The sequence below is a fragment of the Eriocheir sinensis genome, chromosome 56 (genome assembly GCF_024679095.1).
Source record: "Eriocheir sinensis breed Jianghai 21 chromosome 56, ASM2467909v1, whole genome shotgun sequence".
NCBI classification, from domain to species: Eukaryota; Metazoa; Arthropoda; class Malacostraca; order Decapoda; family Varunidae; genus Eriocheir; species Eriocheir sinensis.
Window position 1 is genome coordinate 6064587 of NC_066564.1, and position 18947 is coordinate 6083533.

At 42.4% G+C, this 18947-nt stretch overlaps 1 protein-coding gene across 7 annotated transcripts; it reads right to left on the minus strand.

Annotated features, from left to right (window-relative positions):
- Positions 1-808: 808 nt before the first annotated feature.
- Positions 809-17860, minus strand: LOC126984202 (coatomer subunit beta'-like). 7 transcript variants are annotated; one of them, XM_050837710.1, is made up of 21 exons: positions 17741-17860; positions 16267-16425; positions 15512-15704; positions 14424-14572; positions 13026-13224; positions 12393-12583; positions 11683-11882; positions 11054-11253; positions 10732-10906; positions 10529-10619; positions 10240-10358; positions 9751-10005; positions 9156-9343; positions 8568-8724; positions 7954-8149; positions 7570-7696; positions 7060-7209; positions 5545-6324; positions 3170-3400; positions 1728-1831; positions 809-1533 (listed from the first exon to the last, which is right to left on the minus strand). In XM_050837710.1, exons 1-21 carry the CDS (start codon positions 17846-17848, stop codon positions 1495-1497), a joined length of 4011 nt encoding a protein of 1336 aa, XP_050693667.1. In that variant the 5' UTR covers positions 17849-17860; the 3' UTR covers positions 809-1494. The 7 variants fall into 7 exon arrangements, with proteins under 7 accessions (XP_050693667.1, XP_050693666.1, XP_050693670.1 ...); XM_050837709.1 differs by lacking the exon at positions 17741-17860 and having other exon boundaries at positions 1728-1828; positions 16267-16464; XM_050837713.1 differs by lacking the exons at positions 5545-6324; positions 17741-17860 and having other exon boundaries at positions 16267-16464.
- Positions 17861-18947: the final 1087 nt, after the last annotated feature.

Sequence of the window (18947 nt, forward strand, 5' to 3'; positions counted from 1 at the left end):
ATAGTTGTAACACACACACACACATATAACCCAGAACAACAAAATGAGAATATGAAAGAGAAAAGAAACACAAATTGGAGTCGGTAGGAGGAAGAGGACAAGAAGAAAAAAAGGAGAGTGCAGATCAAAGCCTCAGCGACATACATTGGTAGATAGGCAAAGTATCTGCTCAATAGTACTGAGTCACTATGAAGCACTAGGACGGTAAGCAAGGTTGCATGTGGGTTGAAGACGCAGTAAATCTAGATCTGGTATCACTAATGGGGTTGGACGGGCTAGGAGTCTCCCACTCTAGACAACTGTAAACTCTCCCTGATATTCATTCTTCTCAAGGCTTTCTCCACACACCAGTGCCGGGTCATACACAAGCAAGTCAGTAAATAAAACTCATGCACCTGATCCCATTTCCTACAAGCCGACTGATGTTTTTTTATTTTTTTTATTTTCTATTTACGTGTCTCTTGAGGAGCCTGGATGGTAGTCAGCCCCAGTCCGTCATGGCGCAGGCAAGTGTTTATAGTGGTGCCATCATGGATCATCCCTCAAAAACTGTGTACTTTAAAACTGTTCAATCCAAAGGAAATGAAAAATAGTAGTTTTATGCCAGAAAGTTTACTGATAACTATATAAAAGATGAAGGAATGGCAATGCTGAATATTCATTGAGGAAGTGACCAGGGCAGTGTGCAGCATAGAGGAGCTGAGCAAGGATAATATAGCTTGGGAATTCATGGCACTTGCAATAAGACGCTAAATATGCAAAACTCTTAAGAGATTTCTGGTCTGAGAAGGGATGAGACATCAGGGAATGAATGCGACTTACTGTTTATTTCACTTATATATCACCACGGAGGAAAAGATTCAGTCAAATGTCAGAGCTTTGAAATAGGATGAAGATATGGTATTCATCTCCCAATATATATAATCTCAAGATACTACTTTGCATTAAATAATACAAACTAGTTATGCACAGTCTTTCTTATATCCTAATTATTTTGGCCATTGCATGAGAGAAAACAGTTTTGGTTTGTTCTGATTTATTTTTATTTTTTAAGTGTAAAAAGTTTGACATGGAATGAACTTTATAACAAAATTAAATAAGTCAAAAGTTATGCTGTGTCTACTCTATCAGCCATAAAAATATATCCACACTAACAGACAAATATTTACTACTGGACTAAAGGTCTTCCCTCACCTTATAATTTTAGTCTTGATCTCGTTATAAGCAGAAAAAAATCAAAATAATCTCTTACTCTATCTTCCTTTTGCTTTTCCCTGCAAAAGATATAAGCATTCAAACATGAGGATGGCCTACAGTTCACATTCATTCATATAATATAACTTCTATGTACATAACAGTCTTATTTTAGTGCAGTAATAAACTCGCTGATTCCCTTCCAACTCGCCCCGGCAGCACCACACTCAGCTGTCCACCTGTTTTATTCTAATGTTGTAAAGAGTTGCTGATCCCTTGCCAACTCTCCCTGGCAGCTCCTCAGTCTGCTAGCAACTCCTCCTCATCCAGGTTTAGATCCTGAAAGAATCAACAAGCATCATAAGTCACATAAAAAAGCCATGAAAGGGTTGGGGATTGAAATCAGGCCAGGTAAAAACTTAACAGAATCTTTTTTTTTTGGGGGGGGGAGGCAAGTTTATAAAATATCTACAATTCCACGTTCACAGCTCTGAATCAACAAGTAAATCATTTATATGTTACCACACTCTTACATTAGGGTCAATGTTGTCTTCAATGCGAACTTTCTCAATATCCAGCTCCAGCTCTCTCTCCAGTTGAGCCTGGTCTATGGTGGGCCGGGCTGCTGCCCCACCTGCTGGAGGCAAGGCAACTCATGACACAGCTGGCAGGGAGTCTCACATGAACCCACTGCTCTACATCAGTTATATAAGGACATGAAGGAAGTAAAAAATATCACAGGTACCTGCACTTCTGAATAAGTGCTTTGCTTATATAGACTGTCTAGATATATATCATTAATATTTGTTGTCTTAGTCTAAGTTAGTCATCTATACATATTTACATAGACTGCCTGTAAATGAAAGGTCTTCACACACTATAAAAACTATGGTACCCTTAGCATCATAATAGATAAGTACACTACTGAAGGCTGTTAATGTGTGTCACTGTTAATCAGGTAAATAAGTCCATGTGTGAATGTTTCAGCAGTGCACCAAGCACACAGACCCTCATGCACCACCACCAACACCGCCACTCGTCACGGAATATATCAAAACACCTCTACAATATTTTTTAAAAACACACAACTATATTGCTCCTGTTATCACTCTCCTGCAGGCTTGCAAACAGAAACAACAGCTACTCTGGGATACCCTTAAGGTTCAAACATTTGCATTATACTGAAATTATTTAAAAAATGTTATGTCAGTGAATAAACAATATGCTCAGAATCAATTAATAACAGCATGAATCCTTTTCAAACCCTTTGTTAATTAAAGTCAGAATTGCAACTGGAAACCCCATCAACATGTTCACCTTCCCTAATCAGTAAATTAGAGAATAATGTCATGAACTTCTCCATTTCCCAACACATCTAGCAGTCACACTTCCTATTATTACACCTCATTCATAATGCTTTTCTTCTTGTGTTAAGTGAAATTACATGATGAAAATATTGCAGGCAAAATGTACCCCATGATGTAGCAAGTTGGCTGAGTAGCAGTTAAAAAGTTCTATACAGTAATGATAACAGGTGCACCACATTAGTACCATTAGCAGATGATAATCAAACTTTCAGCATTAGAACTATTATATTATATGATGCAGTAACTTCAGTCATTGTACTGCATGGCATAGCAAGGACTTATTAATGTTCGTAGCCTCTGAAATGAGTCACTGTTATGTTAAATACAATTTAAATAGTAAGCTGTTATCTTTTTCGGTCTCTTCATCCTGAAAGGCAGCTGTAGAAACAATTATAAATAAAGCAAAGGGAATTTGATGCTCAGAGTTCTGTCCTCCAAACTCAGGCAAGAGGATGAAAGTAAAAGTGTGAAATCTCATGGGGAGTTAAGAGGAGATTGATCAAACAGGAACAGAAGTTAAGATCGTCACAACAATCACTGCTGCAAAATCAAGCTGCTTTATCAGTCACAAAAACAGGTGAACACATCCCAGTTTTGTGCCTTGTTACCTATGTGACTCCCCCCAGCCAGATCCCTGGGTAGGGGCAGGAGGGGGGGAGGCATTCCTACAGGTGCTGCTTGAGGGAAGGCCTTGTTTAGTATCAGCCCAGGTGAGACAAGCTCTTCAAAGGACCTTATTCCAAACTCAAAAGAAATTGCAGGGGTTGTCTGAGCATCTCTTCCAGCCTGTTGCTCGACGGCATTGTCCTCTAACCAGTTCTGACAGCTGTCTCGATGCACTACCATGAGAGAACATGTTGGTTATGGTCCACTTCCACAGCCCAGAACAGTAACACTATAAGCGCCACAACCAAACTATACTGAACCTGATTGTCGGGTTTTCTACTCAAAACCCAACACTAGAAAGTTTCCCTGAAGTGTATCCTTGAATTTGTTACCTTTCATATCAACACCAAATACTTAACAAGATATTTTTGTGGCTGTTAGTATCTGGTTTGTGTGTGTACAAACCCGCTGTGCTGGACTGTGGAACTGGCCCACAGTGTGTCTACCTCTTCACATATCTATTCCCAGTACCCTATGTTGCATCTAAATTAAAAAACTTTGTTGATAAACTACTAAAAGAAGCCCTGAAAGTGAACTCCTTGCTAGTCTAAGACATGACAGCCTCTCAAAGTAAAGAATGCAGCTGTCAGCGGCTTTACCAAGAAGCACAGACAGTACTATCTGGGGCTTGAGACTTTCTTTGTTCTTTAGCTGAGGTGCATAAAATAGCAAACAAAACTGTGTGTTTCTGCAGCAAAGTTTATCACATAGTCCAATTAAGCAAAGTGTTGAAAGATATTCAGAAAGAAATATAGAAAAAACAGAGCAAACCCAACACTTAGAAAAGTCATGCTGAAAAGTCTTAAACTATTTCCCTTTCATAACAATATATATTATTGATTTATTTATATATTAAAGTGATGAAACTCTTTCACACAGTCATACAATTGATCATACTATTAAATGTTCCCAATACTTGATGATGATGTTGAAAAGGGGAAAGAGTGACGAAATAGCAAAGCAAACAATGGTACTTTTTCACACTGGAAAAGTAACTCGACAGTCACCATTCACACTTCAAGAAATAGGTATCAAAAGATTTCTGGTAAAGAGATAAAACAGAGATTGGGAAAGACAGGACAGTATGGCAGTAAGAAAAACAAATTGCAGACTTGACAACCTAGCATGCAGATCAAGAAATCCCCATGAAACAAATAAAGGTGTAAGCTGGGAAAGCCTGACCTGTGCAAAAGATTCAGGCAAGGAGGAAAGTGAGATTCCACATGCAGCAAGGTCACATCAAGTCATCTATCATACTAATCTTACATGCAGTATCCTCCTGACACAATGAGCCCTCGTATGATAATGTCTGCTGGAAACCTGGTTAGTGTTGGATATGAGCAATTCTCAGCAAGTCAAGTGGCAGAGTAGGAACACAGGAGGTCCAGTCATAACCTGAGTGCAATAGAGCCTTTCCAGTGTTCATACTTCCCCTCCCCTGATGCCAGGCCTGTGCTCTGAGGGAAGAGACTTTGTACTTTGCAGTCACTGAGAGCCAGTAAGGATGCTGCATGACCTCTTAATTTGTGAAACTCAGTTGTAGAAATCAATAAAATGTTTAACACAAATAAATTAGCAATTTTTACGATTTGTGCTGTCAATCAGCAGTCCAGAGTTGAACATGTTTCTATGTCAACATCAGCTTCTTTCCTTTACTTATAACTTGCTTATTGTAACCATTTAGTGGGCAGCTGTATTAACATTTTCTTTAATTTTTCAACCAATTATAACATGTTAATGCAAAATTAATTTTCCACTGTGGGAAAAACTATATCAATAAGGTGTCTTAACACAGCTAAAAGAACAGCATGTCAGCAAGTATCACAGCAGCTGTTGTTGGAGTGAACATTATCTTTGAGATGAAACTGAAAGTTCTTTATACCACTTCCCATCATCAGATATTACCCTAACAAGTATCAGAAGTGGATCCAGCTGATGGTACTTTCATCTGGTGGCAGAAACTGGACTGGGGACTTTAGGAGGAGGTCTATTGCAGCAAAGTTTGATCTTAATGTCAACTTAATGTGTTTTCTCTCTTACTCAAGACACACACCTCCTATAGTGATAGCCTTCATTAAAGGTTCTGTGCATAAAGACAAGTATTTCATATCAGTGCAATGGTGGTGCACAAAGCTATGATCAATAATGCATATTTAAATGGACATTGATGACACTTATTTAACATTATACTATTGTGATAATCCTATTTCCTCCTTGCTACTACTCTGCCACATGCTCCCTGGAACAGGCGACTCTCAAAGATCTGCTAAAGAACAAACAAAGTGTGCACCCCTTTAGAGAGCCCAGCCTTGGTTACCTATCATCTCCTCCACCTCTTCCTCTGGCTCCCAGCCCTCTGCGCCATCAATGTCCCACTCCAGGGGAGACTCAGGGGAACTAGTGGGGATATTAGATACTGCTGCAGCTTCAGGAGCCTGCCTCTGCTCCTCTTTCCCCTCATCTTGTGGTTTTAGTGCCTCATCCACCATCCTGGGCAGCAGAATATCATCTTCATCCTCAACAGGGAGTGATATTTTTACTCTCACTCCTTGCACGGGAATTCCTGCATCTTCATCTACTGGCTGGACATTCTCGGGATCTTCCTTCACCAGCAACAGATTCTCTTCATCTTCTTTCACAGGCAACAAAACATCTTCATCCTTCTTCAGTGGCAGCAGGAATTCCTCATCTTCCTTTAATTCCATGTTGGTACAATCTTTACCGTCCTCTGTGGAGAGGCTTTCCTTAGCAGCTCTACTCGCTGCCAGTGTAATGGCTTCCTCGTCTTCAGTTAAGAGAGAAAATTCTGGCTGAGCAGCACATGACATTTTGCTCATGCCTTTTATGATCTGAGCTTCTTCCTTCGTGTAGTCAGTTTTAGCAGTTTCAGATGAAATCTCTGGATCATTCACTTCCTGGCCCAACACACCTTCCTCACCCATGGCCTCTAACGCAGCATCTTCCACCTTCTTTGTGGCAAACACCCGGGAGGCTTTACACCCTAACATGTCTTCATCATCATCATCGTCTTCTCTGATCCCTATTTCATCTCCCCATTCAAGATCTTCGCCTCCTTTCTTTAGAGGCTCATCACACACTAAAAACAAGGAGTTGAAATAGTCACCCTTCCAATACCTGGTTACTTTACTATGTACAGTCATTAGTATTGGTGTAAACTTTACATCCAGAATTAGCATTGGGTAAGGTTAATTTTATGTTAAAATTAATTTCAAATATAAAAGATTGTTATAAAAATTTCATTAATCTAGCTATATCGAGATAAGTGAAAATAAGTGAACATCTAAAAAAAGAACTGTAATAAGTAAGACACTCAAAGCAAACATCTATAATTTTCTATGATATATTTGACTTAAAAAAAGGGAGTGCAACTAATCATTCCTGGGTCATGAAGGGCACAAACAGTTCAGGCCAGTCTGCTCTAAGGGACAGCAAGGTAAGGGGTTCAGCCAGTGCTTGCAGATTGCCTTCAACTTTCATTCCTCTTTCATTCCAGTGCCACCAATCACAGGCCATTGGGGGATAACAGTAAAGGATATAGTTGAATGTACCAAACACAGCTAATGCTTTAAAAACAAGTAAAAGGAACTTATTGTTTGCAGCAGTGTTGCCAGTAGCCTCAAAGTCCTACTATGATGGGTAAATGGCCTCAATTCCATTGCAGTATTGTCCACTAAGTAACACAAGTCAATGATTACTTGAATGTATGACTGCTGAATGCTCCTCTTCATAATAACATCTGAATCTATTCCCTAAACATACCTCTTTGACCTACAGGAAAAGAAACATTCTGAACTGGTACTTTCTGGCCTACCTGTGTCAGGCGCAGAGGGCATGGCAAGGGTGGGCATCATTAGGTCTCCTGGAAGGCCAGCAGAGAGAGGTGCAGAAGGAGGCGGAGCGGAGACGGGTTCACTCATGGTTACAGAGAACAATGACTCTTCTTTCAACGCACTTGAGGCACCTGCAAAATTAATGATTGTTAATATTTACTATAAGTTTCTGTTTCCTACAACACACTGACACACAATTCAGATACTGTCATTCCATGCCTTGATTCACTTTGACGCTCCTGTGCATACACCCTCAGGAACAGTTATTCTCTCAGCTCACTGAAGCATAACTCAGCCTGCCCTTCTCCCTTCCACTCTCTGCTGCATCTCAATTATCCAGGGGGCCAGGACTATATACATTACATCCAAACCCAAGTCCCAAAACTACCCAACATACCACTACTGCAAGAAATAAGCCTCTCATCAAGGAGCACTGCACCATCAGAATCATGTCACAATCACTCATAGGACAGACAAGCTCGGCTCATCACCTTGTGTCTCCAGCTGCTGTGGGGCATCAACAAACTCCTGGTCCTCCCCTTCAGGCGGCTGGTAGACAAAGGTTCCCGCCGCCTCAGCTGCACGCATCTCCTCTTGTGCATCACGCTCATGGTTACCCTGCAAAGATTGAAGGTCACCTATACATCGATCTACCTTTTCGTTTCTTTTCGTTAACATCAAGGGAGGCAGCTCAAGGGCAAAAAACAAAAACAGCAATGAAAAACCCCACTAGATGATACTATGACAAAAGAAAATAGAACAAGATGCCATATGTCTATCTGCATCTCCAACATTATGCACCATCACAGGAACGCCCCCCAAAGCAATGGTCACGGCAGAAGCATCTCCAACATCAGTTACATGCTGCTCCTTACCGGCACAGAGGAGGTGGAGGCAGCTGGAATAGGTTTAGTTTCCCTCTCTAAGTACTGCTGGGTCTTGAGGGCGTCCTTGATGCCTGGGAAGAGGTTGTCATACTGGGCCGGATCAGCAAGAGTCTGTGCAATCTTCTCTCCCGACACCTCCTTCCACAGCCCGACCACACGAGAGATTTCGCTTGGCATGTAAGTTCTAGAAGCAAAAAATTCCAATCAACTTCAAGGTCTCAGATAAATCACTTCTTTCTTTAATTAAACACACAGCATATATGAAGTTACTAAGTACACAAATATGACTGCTATTCACATTAGGTTGGCCTTGGGTAGGTTATATCACACAGACAACTGATAACAGATGGACAAAAAGTAACAGAATGGCAACCCAGAAATTGTAGAAGTCAGGGCAGACAGAGAACCAGGTGGAGGATTGAAATAGGAGCATTTGCCGGGGCGGAACAGAGTGCACTAACATCATACCTTCACATAAAATTAATGCTACGTGATGCTGATCCGTCAACTCAACACAAAATATGATGCACTATGAATACATAAACAAATACAAGCACATGCAATGAAACACCCATGCCCTACAGGACCCTACGAGGCCTTACCTGGCAAAGAAGGCTGCCTCGGGAACCCTGTTGGTCTTGATGAGCAGCTCCAGACACTCCTTCAGGTTACCAGTGAGGAAGTGTGACAAGAAAGCCACGTTGTTTCTGCCTTGGCCCTCTGCCTCCTTCCCCACCTCCCGAATGAAGGATGCATTGCCTGAAATTACAGAAAAGTAGTGATAATCAATACACATTTGAAAATAGCCTCTGGAAATGGCAAAGCAAAAAGAAAAATTGTATTACTGACACAAATTTCTAACAAGATCAATCAAGGACTTCATGATGCATATTACAAATAAAATCAATGGCTGTAAACATCTGAACACTTTGGTCAGTATTCTCGGACGCTCCCACCTCTAACATCAACTATTTCTAAAAGCCAATAAGGAGATTAACAGGTTCTCAAAAGTGTTTTTTTTCACATTCATGAAACAGAAGCTTTGTCAAACTATACCACCAGGGTCATAAAATTACTCACCATGGAAATCCCCAAAACTCTTCCAAAAGCCTTGTCAAATGTGTGTGCTCAGGTGCTGAAATGTTTAAAGAATATACCCCTTAGTGCTATCAAGGTGTGGCAAGATTTACCTGTGGCAGTAGCCTGCAGGAGGAGCCCCGGGTAATCGTGTGCCCGGAGCAGGCAGGTCTGGGCCATCTGCAGGTCTCCCCTCTGCTGCGCCAGGTCTGCCACCAGCCTCCACTTGTGCTCAGAGCCTGCCTCGGCCGCCAGCTGATGGCACACCTCCAGCTCCCCAAGGCTGAGGGCCAGGTCAAATCTGGGGACAGAGGAACAGTAGGATGACAGGTTTGCCGAGAAATAAAATCTGACTCCTATTCATATGAACTAAACCCTGAACAATGATGGTCATGTTCATTTTCTTTTAGCCAAATAAACAATACCAATTTGTCTACCTAATATTTACATTCCTGTTGCCCAAATTCCTTGTGGAAATATCAACATGAGACAGATATCTGAGTGTTCCTCACCTAATGACTTTTAAATTCACATCCACTGAAAACTGTGATCATCGCAGTTCTCTATCCTACTCTTGATATGACCCTTCATAGAGTTGCATTCTTAAGTGATAAGAGAGAGTACTTTCACCTGCCTGTTCCATTAAAATGTCACAGAATTTTAAACATGAAAAGAACAATCACAGCAAAACTGAATGAATGATCTCACTTGTGCTCTGGGTCAGTGGACACAGCAAGGGCCTGCTTCTTGAACCCTTGCTTCTCCAGGAAGTGCGCCACCCTTGTCCTGTGCGCTGGCGGGATGGTTGGAAGCACCCGGTCTGCCGTGGTAAAGTCTCGGCGCATCACGGCCGTCTGGTACTCAAGCACGGACACAAGAAGTTCGTATGACACCACGTTGAGCTCCTTGTCACCGAGGTAAAGCCGGTTCTCCTTGGGGATGTAGCCGAGGAGGTACAGCGTCCTGCAGGAGGAAAAATGGTAAACTGACCCAGCAAATAACACACACACTATAACTAACAAGCCTCACTGACTGTTACTTCCATGTTTTTTTGCATACAGAGCACTCAAGAATGATAAAGTACATGCAAGTGTGTGTGTGCATCATAAAAACCTCTATGAAAATTTAGAGCACAAAACTTAAAACAAAATATCACATTACAACTATAGTTCTCCAAGTTCCATGTGACTGCCATACCTGTCCAAGTGGGCGATGGTTACAATCTCACCACCAACATAATAATTGAGTCTGTTGACAGAGTTTGTGTAGATGAAGCAGTCACCAACCCATTTGCCAGTCTTCACCACCTCTTGAACCTGAAACAAAAAGACATCATATTCCATTCAATAAATTACAAAAAATAAACAAGTTCTGCAGAAGGAATGGTAATACATGATTGTTTACTTCACCACTAGTTTACTCTCTTTTTCTCTTTAAATACAAACAAATCACAAAGAGAAACAGCAGCACATCTCTCCCCACTTACCTCACCCACAAGGTCGAAAGCATCCTCAATCCCATCCTCTGTCACTCCTTCCTTCTTCTCTCTGGCGTTGGCAACAGCTTCGGGACTGTACCTGTTGGGGGGCAATAGAAGTGTCATAAAAGATCAAATTACTAAACTGAAATATTTATAAGTAAGGACAGTGTGAGCTTCATGCTTAATACATCCAATCTGACCACACTTACTTGAGAATGAAATAGTTGTTGTCGGTGGCAATGCACACATAGTCGCCATTCTCAGACCAGAACACCTGGCGGGGCTGGATCTCAATGCGGCGCACCAGCTCCTGGCTCTCCCAGTCATAGAAGGCAAGGCCGGTGGTGCTGGACCGGCAGCCAAGCAGGTACCCGCCATAGATCCCTGCAAACAACGCAAAGGAGTGTAGAGTAAGCTGATGCCTGCACTTCAGCAGCTACACTTATTTAGACAAACAAATAAGTCATGCTGTAAGTCTTGTTAGATTAAAACAATTCTTCATCGTTAGATGCACAAAAACTCATTATTTACCTTCACATCCAAAATCTGGTTTGAATGCCTTCTTCTCCTTGAAATTCTTGAATAGCTTTACACTGAAGTTAGACTCCCGGATGGCATACTCAGAGGAATCCAGCGCCCACACAAACTCCAGGGCGGGACCAAAGGCCTTGTTGCGCAGGGCCATGGCTGTGTAGATGATGTACTCCCCGTCGCCGCACACCACCACAAACCTTCAATGCAAGAACAGGGTATTTGAACAGGGCAAAACTATATAATAAAGGTGTCCATTAGGGAGAAACTAACCCGTAACAAAAAAATGTTAAAAGATACTCATAATTGGAGTTTTTCTTTTTAGGAGAGTTTATAAGACACATAGAATCTCCACTGATGCTTGGTAGCTTGTATACAATAAACAAAATGAAGTAAGATTGAAACAAGGATCTCTGAATGCCAAACATAAGTCTTCCCTCAGCACAGCAGTACTTTTCATTACATACAATACATTTAAACACAATAACTGGGACAAGGCTCTCTCTATACCAAACTCTTGGCTTCCCTTAACACGATAGTCCCTTCCATAACCTACAATATTTTTACATACAATAACTGGGACAAGGCTCTCTCAATAACAAACGTGCCTTCCCCTAGCAGGCCCGTACCTTCCATTGGGGTTGTGGGCGATGGTCTGAGGGTAGATGTCACATGCCCCCAGGTCCTTCACGGCCAGGGGCAGACGCTCGCCGTCCTGGTATTCTGCCTCTCCCATGGCCTTGAGGTTAGCCTGCTGGATCTCTGAATGCTTCGCCCACACAATCTTGCCACTCACATCCATGGACATTGCCGGCTCCTCACGCCCAACCTGAGGCCACAAGAATGATGGTCAAGACACAAACATAGAGCTACAAACTAAAAGAAGTGGTTGGTGATAAGACTTCAACATCCTAATGACTATAAACTTAAATGAATGGTGTCACAATGTATATCAGAAACCTTTATTTAGAGTAGACATTTCTGGAGGGAACATATAAAGTCGTCCCTTAAATAGTACGGTTTCCAATAGTTCGGTTTTGGTTTTGCATGGATTTTTTCAGATTTTTTAGGATTTTTAAATTTCACGACAAGCAGAAAATTTAAAAATCCTAAAAGATCTTCTATTACAATCCGTATAAAACTGAAACCGAACTATTGGAAACCGTACTATTTGAGGGACGTCTGTATATGTTCCCTCCAGAAATATTCTACTCTCTCTCTCTCTCTCTCTCTCTCTCTCTCTCTCTCTCTCTCTCTCTCTCTCTCTCTCTCTCTCTCTCTCTGTGTCTTCCCTAAATGACCAAACACCTCACCTTTCTCCCCTTCTCCTAAGTCTTACCTTGACCATCACACTGCCTTCATCATAGCCAATACACACGTTGTTCGATCCCTTGAGAGCGGAGATGCACCACACTCGGTCCAGCCCATAGTTGAGGGTGTTCTCCAGGCGGTAGGTGTTGGCGTGCCACACTCGCACGGTGCAGTCCTCGGAGCCAGTGAGAATAATGGGAAGGTCGGGGTGGAAGGCCACTGGGATGAAAAAGACATGGCCCGTCAGAAGTGTGTGCTTTATACTAATGGATGGTTTCCAGTGCAGGATCATATTAGGGTTCCTCTTTACTGGACTTTTCTACTTTTGGTGTGTTTGTGATGTGGCAGAAAATGTTAACAGTAAAGTTTTTCAATCAATTACAAAATTTATTCAGTCTAATTTTGAAAGTACTGATGTTCTTGGATGAGAGAGAAACAAGAGGACATGGAAAGAAGTTGAGGGCGACCAAGTGTAGGAGAGATGTGAAAAAGTTTAGCTTCCCAAACAGAAGCATTGAGCTATTGAATAGACTGGAGGAGGAGGTGGTTTGTGCAAGAAACATTCATGATTTTAAGGAAAAGTTGGATAAGAGTGGATATGGAGACAGGACAGCGCAAGCATAGCTCTTTTCCCGTATGTCACAACTAGGTAAATACACACCTGAGGACACATTCTGGGAGTGGCCCTCGAGTGTCTGTACGCATGTCTTGTTCTGATAGTCCCAGATCTTGACCAGGCTGTCGTCGGCTCCGGAGATGAGGTATGGCTTGTCTCCTCCATGGTAGTAGTCCACACAGTTCACTCCCCGCAGGTGACCCTCGAGAGTGAAGTTGGGTTGTGGTGACCCAAGCTGCCACACCTGGAGAAAGGTTACATATGGATGAGAAAAAATTAGATTGTTTCCTTGTTGACACTGATAAGTTTATGTCAAGAAGTCAGAAAAAATGAGCTTGTTTTTGTTGAAATTGATAAGTTTAAGTCAAGAAATCAGAAAAAATGAACTTGTTTTTGCTGACACCAATAAGTTTAAGTCAAGAAGTCAGAAAAAATGAGCTGTTTTTGTTGAAATTGATAAGTTTAAGTCAAGAAGTCAGAAAAATGAGCTTGTTTTTGTTGACATTAATGAGTTTATATCAAGAAGTGATATATTTCTCTGGATGCCGTGCACGGAGAAGATTTAGACATTTAAGAGGTGGAAATGGTGTTTTTCTTCTCTGCAATAATTGTATATTCCTGTAGTATATATGGTGGTGTAATAAAACTTCTCTCATAATAATAATAAAAAAGTTATGACAGCCGAAAATATTGCTCATTTTCTTGTGGCCATGACGAGTCGCGTTGAAGCACCCCACTTGCTCTCTCTCCCTCTCCCTCTCTCTCTCTCTCTCTCTCCCCCCCCCCCTACTTGCCCCTCCCTCCTCTGTCAATGTCACTACCATAGCAGTCAACAGAGTCAGTCACTTTGGTTCGCCCGCTCTCTACTTCCGCCCGGAGCACAGGAACTGCTTGATGCGTCACGAGACATGACAGATGTATTCCGAACAAAAGTGGAAAATGATCTGTGGCCTTCAGCAGTGCGCACGCTGAGACGAATGAGTGTGTACAGATGCCAGATGCCTCCACCATTTTTCTGAGTCAAGAGCTGGCGGTATATTTGAAACGTAGGGAGTGTAGAATGTGATGATTATATATATGATCCCCGTACTGGTGAGGCGTGTGGTAGCGCACTTATATATACGATCGCCGTAATGTAAGGGTTAATGGTCCCTCCAAGCAAGAAAAATGAGAAAAAATCACCCCTCCCACAAACCATTTCATAATATATATCAAAGCATTTGTGATCAGATTATGTATCATCTATTTTGGGGGGGTTCATATCACGGCACAAATTTGGCTCATTGCTGCTACACGGTAAAGCCACAAATTTGGCCCGTCGCTGCTACCAGGTTAAGGAAGCAGCTCAAGGGCAAAATATAAACAAGTAGAAAAAAAAGCCCTTAAACCACCACTTCTATAAAGAAAGCAGTGACAGGTGGCTAACAGAGAACAAACACTCACCTTGACAATGCGATCAAGGGAGGCCGAGGCGAAGGTGTTGTTGTCCTTGGGGTTGATGACGATCTGCATCACGTAGTGGGAGTGGCCCTCGAACACCTGCTGGCAGCTCCACTTCTTGTCCCAGTTCCACAGCTTGATCGTCATGTCGTCTGCCAACACACAGCAGGCATCAGGGAACAGTCTGAGCTCACTAACACAGCCCTCAGTATATATTGTACCCGCTATCCTTTGTATCCAGTATATCATAATCTCACTCAGGTATCACTATCTCTGTGTACGGTATCTAGTATATCACATTCTCACTCAGCTCCCTCTATTCTGTATATCACATTCCCACACAGCTCTAACTATCTATCCAGTATATCATATTCTCACATCTATCTGTCTATCTATACCTCCAACGCCCTGCTCTCTCACGGGAACGTCCTTCCAGGGAGTGGCAGAAGTGTCTCCATCACTCCCTGTTCTGGCACCCCCTCACAGCACACTCAATCCCGCTAATTCCACAGGAGGTCTTCCCCTGACACCCCCTCCCTCATACACTCTTCACAAATTCATTCTCCCTCATTCTCATCAAGTGTCCAAACCATATTCTCACATGCTCCCCAAAATAGGATTCCTGCATCTTCAAACTCTTCTGCACATTCAACTCCTCTTAATTTCTCTTTTAACTTTTTTTTTGTATACAGTGAAATATATACAACTACTACTTATTTGTGTTTTTTCAAGACCAGTGTTAAAAATTTAGTATAAACTATTCTTGCATCCATCCAACCCAAATCACTCTTCTAAAGTCCTACACATTTTCTATCATTTGAAGTGTATATCCACAAAGCTCCTACAACATAAAAACACTGGTAAACCTGAAAGAACTCTGCTGTCTATAAAATTCCATCTTTGACTGAAAACAAAGAACTTGGGAGAGGAACAAACTGGCAAAAGGAGAGAGAAATGCATTCCTACACCATTTGAAGACCAACCAATCATAAGAGGACCAAGAGGACACTGTAATGAAGGTAATCCCTCTGAACTCAACTCAACTGAACTGAACACCAGAGAACAGAGATAATGAGCAGCCAGCCACCCACCACTGCAGGTAAGGATGAAGGGCTGGGTGGGGTGGACAGCGATGCACCTCACGTAGTCCGAGTGTGCCTCAAACTGGTGAACTCTCTCCAGGGTGTTGTAGTTATACACCCTCACCTGCATGTCGTCCGAGCCCGTCACCACCCAGTTCTTGCGCGCCACAAACCTGGCGGCTCGCACAGGCAAGTCACATACCTGTCAAGAGTGTGGAGATAGAGGTGTTTTGAGAAAGGTGAGACAAGACCGGATTTAATTCTGCTGTACTGAAGTCCTTATACAATTAACAAAACAAAGTTCTCTCCAGACTTTATTTATTCCTTGTAGAGTATATAATGTAGAAGGAAAATGTGTTTATACATCCAGAAAACCTCCCATTTGCAACAAAGGAAGCATAACAGTGTTGATTCTATTTCTTTTGCATGGAATTATCATTTAATTTTCTCTGTCACCAAGGAAAAATATTTAGATGACTTTTCCTCTGCTTACTTTATCCTACTGCTCTTGATCAATCGTGTTAAAGAAAAGAAGAAAAGACGACGTGCATTTTTTCCACACCCCTCATGGATCATCCCTTAGAAGAGAAAGAAGACATGCATTTTTCCACAGCCATCATGAATATCCCTTAGAAGAAAAGAGAAAAAGAAGATACGCATTTTCCACGGCCATCATACCCCCCATCATCGTGTCCTACATTACCCAGCAGGCTTTACACAGGTGACATCCTTACCACACTTGCCCACCCCGCCCTAGCACTCACCTCAAAGCTCTTCACCAGCTGCTGACTCTCAGTGTTCCAAACATGCACGTTGCCATTGTAGAGGGAGGCCAGCATCCAGGGCTCGGTGGGGTGAAGGTCCACCGACTTGACCCGGTCGGACCGAGCCGTCAACTTCCGCTTCACATCTAATCGCAGCGGCTGTGGGGGGTGAGAAATAATCATGAAAAATACTATAACATAAAAAACAGAACAACAACAATTGGTAAAATGACAACCAATGGATGTGGGGGTCAAGAAATGATTGTGTGAATGAGAAATAATCATGAGAAATAGTATAACATAATGAATAGCATAATAACAAGGAGTATAACAAACAAGATAGCAGTGGCTGAGTGGTTAGCGTGCCGGCCTCGCATACTGTGCACTGTCCATGATGTGGGTTCAAATCCACCGCTAACCACGTGGGATTATTCAGTCACCGCCGAGTGACCTCAGACTACCCACATGCTGTCCTGAAGACCAACCATCAACCCGGCCTCTAAAAGAAGCTCTACAGCGCAAGTGAAATCAAGAATGAGCTCCGGGGGGCAGCATGAGCCAATAATAATGGCGCCACTATAAACAAATGCCTATGCCATGACGGGCTCGGGCCAACCATCAGGCCCCATGAAATAGCCTACCGGCACTATAGGCCACATGTAAATAGAAGAAGAAAAAAAAAAAGAGAAAAATAATATAAGAAACAATTTTATGCATGGTATACTAGACAAGTAGCGATTATCGCTAGTTTGGTTACAAAAGTAACGAAGATACCGATATATATTTAAATAAGTAGCAGATGGCCGATAACCCAATTTTGTTATCAGCGATAAAGTATCGCGATAACACCCAACTATGATAAACAGCATCATATTTTGTCCAGAAATAAGCAGTCAGCATCTCAAAATTAATAGGCTACACTTTCGTGAGTATTCCCCTAGTGGTGTTCTAAAAGTTTGTCCATGATATTGAGCTAATGCTGATTTAAATAAAGATAGACTGGAGGATGACTAGGGATTCAGGGAGGAATTTCCACAAAGGTATTCCTGACACTAAAGGACCTCTTCCTTAGTTCCAACTGATACCTAACATGTGATATTTTATACTGGTGGGCTCTAGTGGGTATATCAGGAGCAAGAACAAACAGGTGAAGACGGAGAAGAACGTAATGCTAATGTGGCACTTGTGTGAGCCACGCACGGAACGACCCGTCACCACCATTACGAACCCTCGAGGCGTGGCGCACACAATGTGACATATTTAATGCCAATGTTCGGTAATATTTTAACGACCGTGCCGCGGTGGGTAGGTGCAGCAGAGGAGCCAGAGGGGAAAATACCGGTACTTGTGAGCTACAGACGGGGTGAGCCGCGCACTAAACAAGCCATTACCAGCACCATGAACCCTCCTGGCGGGGCGCACACGATCCTGCATGTACCAATACTACTCTAAGGTGATATTTACACGCCCGTACCATGGTGGAGAAGTGTGGCAGAAGAGTTAATGGGTAAAATGTTGTCCGCCTCCCTGCTGCCCCTGTTGCTGACACTCCTCCGGCCGACGTGTCAACACAGCCACGCATGCGCACTGTACACCTACACCGAGAAATAACTCCCCGCAGAAATAAGGCGCTCTGCTGTCCATTACACACACACAGTCATTACACAGCCTTACAGACCCGTAATACGTCTATAATAAGGAGGAAAGGAGAGAAATTCAGGTCACAGTCATTACACAGCCTTACAAACCCTATAATGAGGAGGAAAGGAGAGAAATTCAAGTCACAGTCATTACACAGCCTTACAAACCCTATAATGAGGAGGAAAGGAGAGAAATTCAAGTCACAGTCATTACACAGCCTTACAGACCCTATAATGAGGAGGAAAGGAGAGAAATTCAAGTCACAGTCATTACACAGCCTTACAGACCCTATAATGAGGAGGAAAGGAGAGAAATTCAAGCCACAGTCATTACACAGCCTTACAAACCCTATAATGAGGAGGAAAGGAGAGAAATTCAAGTCACAGTCATTACACAGCCTTACAAACCCTATAATGAGGAGGAAAGGGGAGAAATTCAAGTCACAATATCATTACACAGCCTTACAGAACCTATAATGAGGAGGAAAGGGGAGAAATTCAAGTCACAGTCATTACACAGCCTTACAGACCCTATAATGAGGAGGAAAGGAGAGAAATTCGGGTCACAGTCATTACACAGCCTTACAGACCCTATAATGAGGAGGAAAGGAGAGAAATTCAAGTCACAGTCATTACACAGCCTTACAGACCCTATAATGAGGAGGAAAGGAGAGAAATTCAAGTCACAGTCATTACACAGCCTTACAGACCCTATAATGAGGAGGAAAGGAGAGAAATTCAAGTCACAGTCATTACACAGCCTTACAGACCCTATAATGAGAAAGAAAGGAGAGAAATTCAAGCCACAGTCATTACACAGCCTTACAGACCCTATAATGAGAAGGAAAGGAGAGAAATTCAAGCCACAGTCATTACACAGCCTTACAAACCCTATAATGAGGAGGAAAGGGGAGTAATTCAAGTCATAATCATTACACAGCCTTACAAACCCTATAATGAGGAGGAAAGGGGAGTAATTCAAGTCATAATCATTACACAGCCTTACAAACCCACTACGCCCTCTGTTCGTTTGTTGTAAAG

Coding starts and splice junctions, on each gene's coding strand:
- LOC126984202 (XM_050837710.1), bottom strand. CDS start 17,848: ATGCGTGGCTGTGTTGACACGTCGGCCGGAGGAGTGTCAGCAACAGGG. Junction 3,401..5,544: donor AGAGGTGGAGGAGATGATAG/GTAACCAAGGCT, acceptor CTCTCATGGTAG/TGCATCGAGACAGCTGTCAG. Junction 1,534..1,727: donor AAGACAACATTGACCCTAAT/GTAAGAGTGTGG, acceptor TGATTCTTTCAG/GATCTAAACCTGGATGAGGA.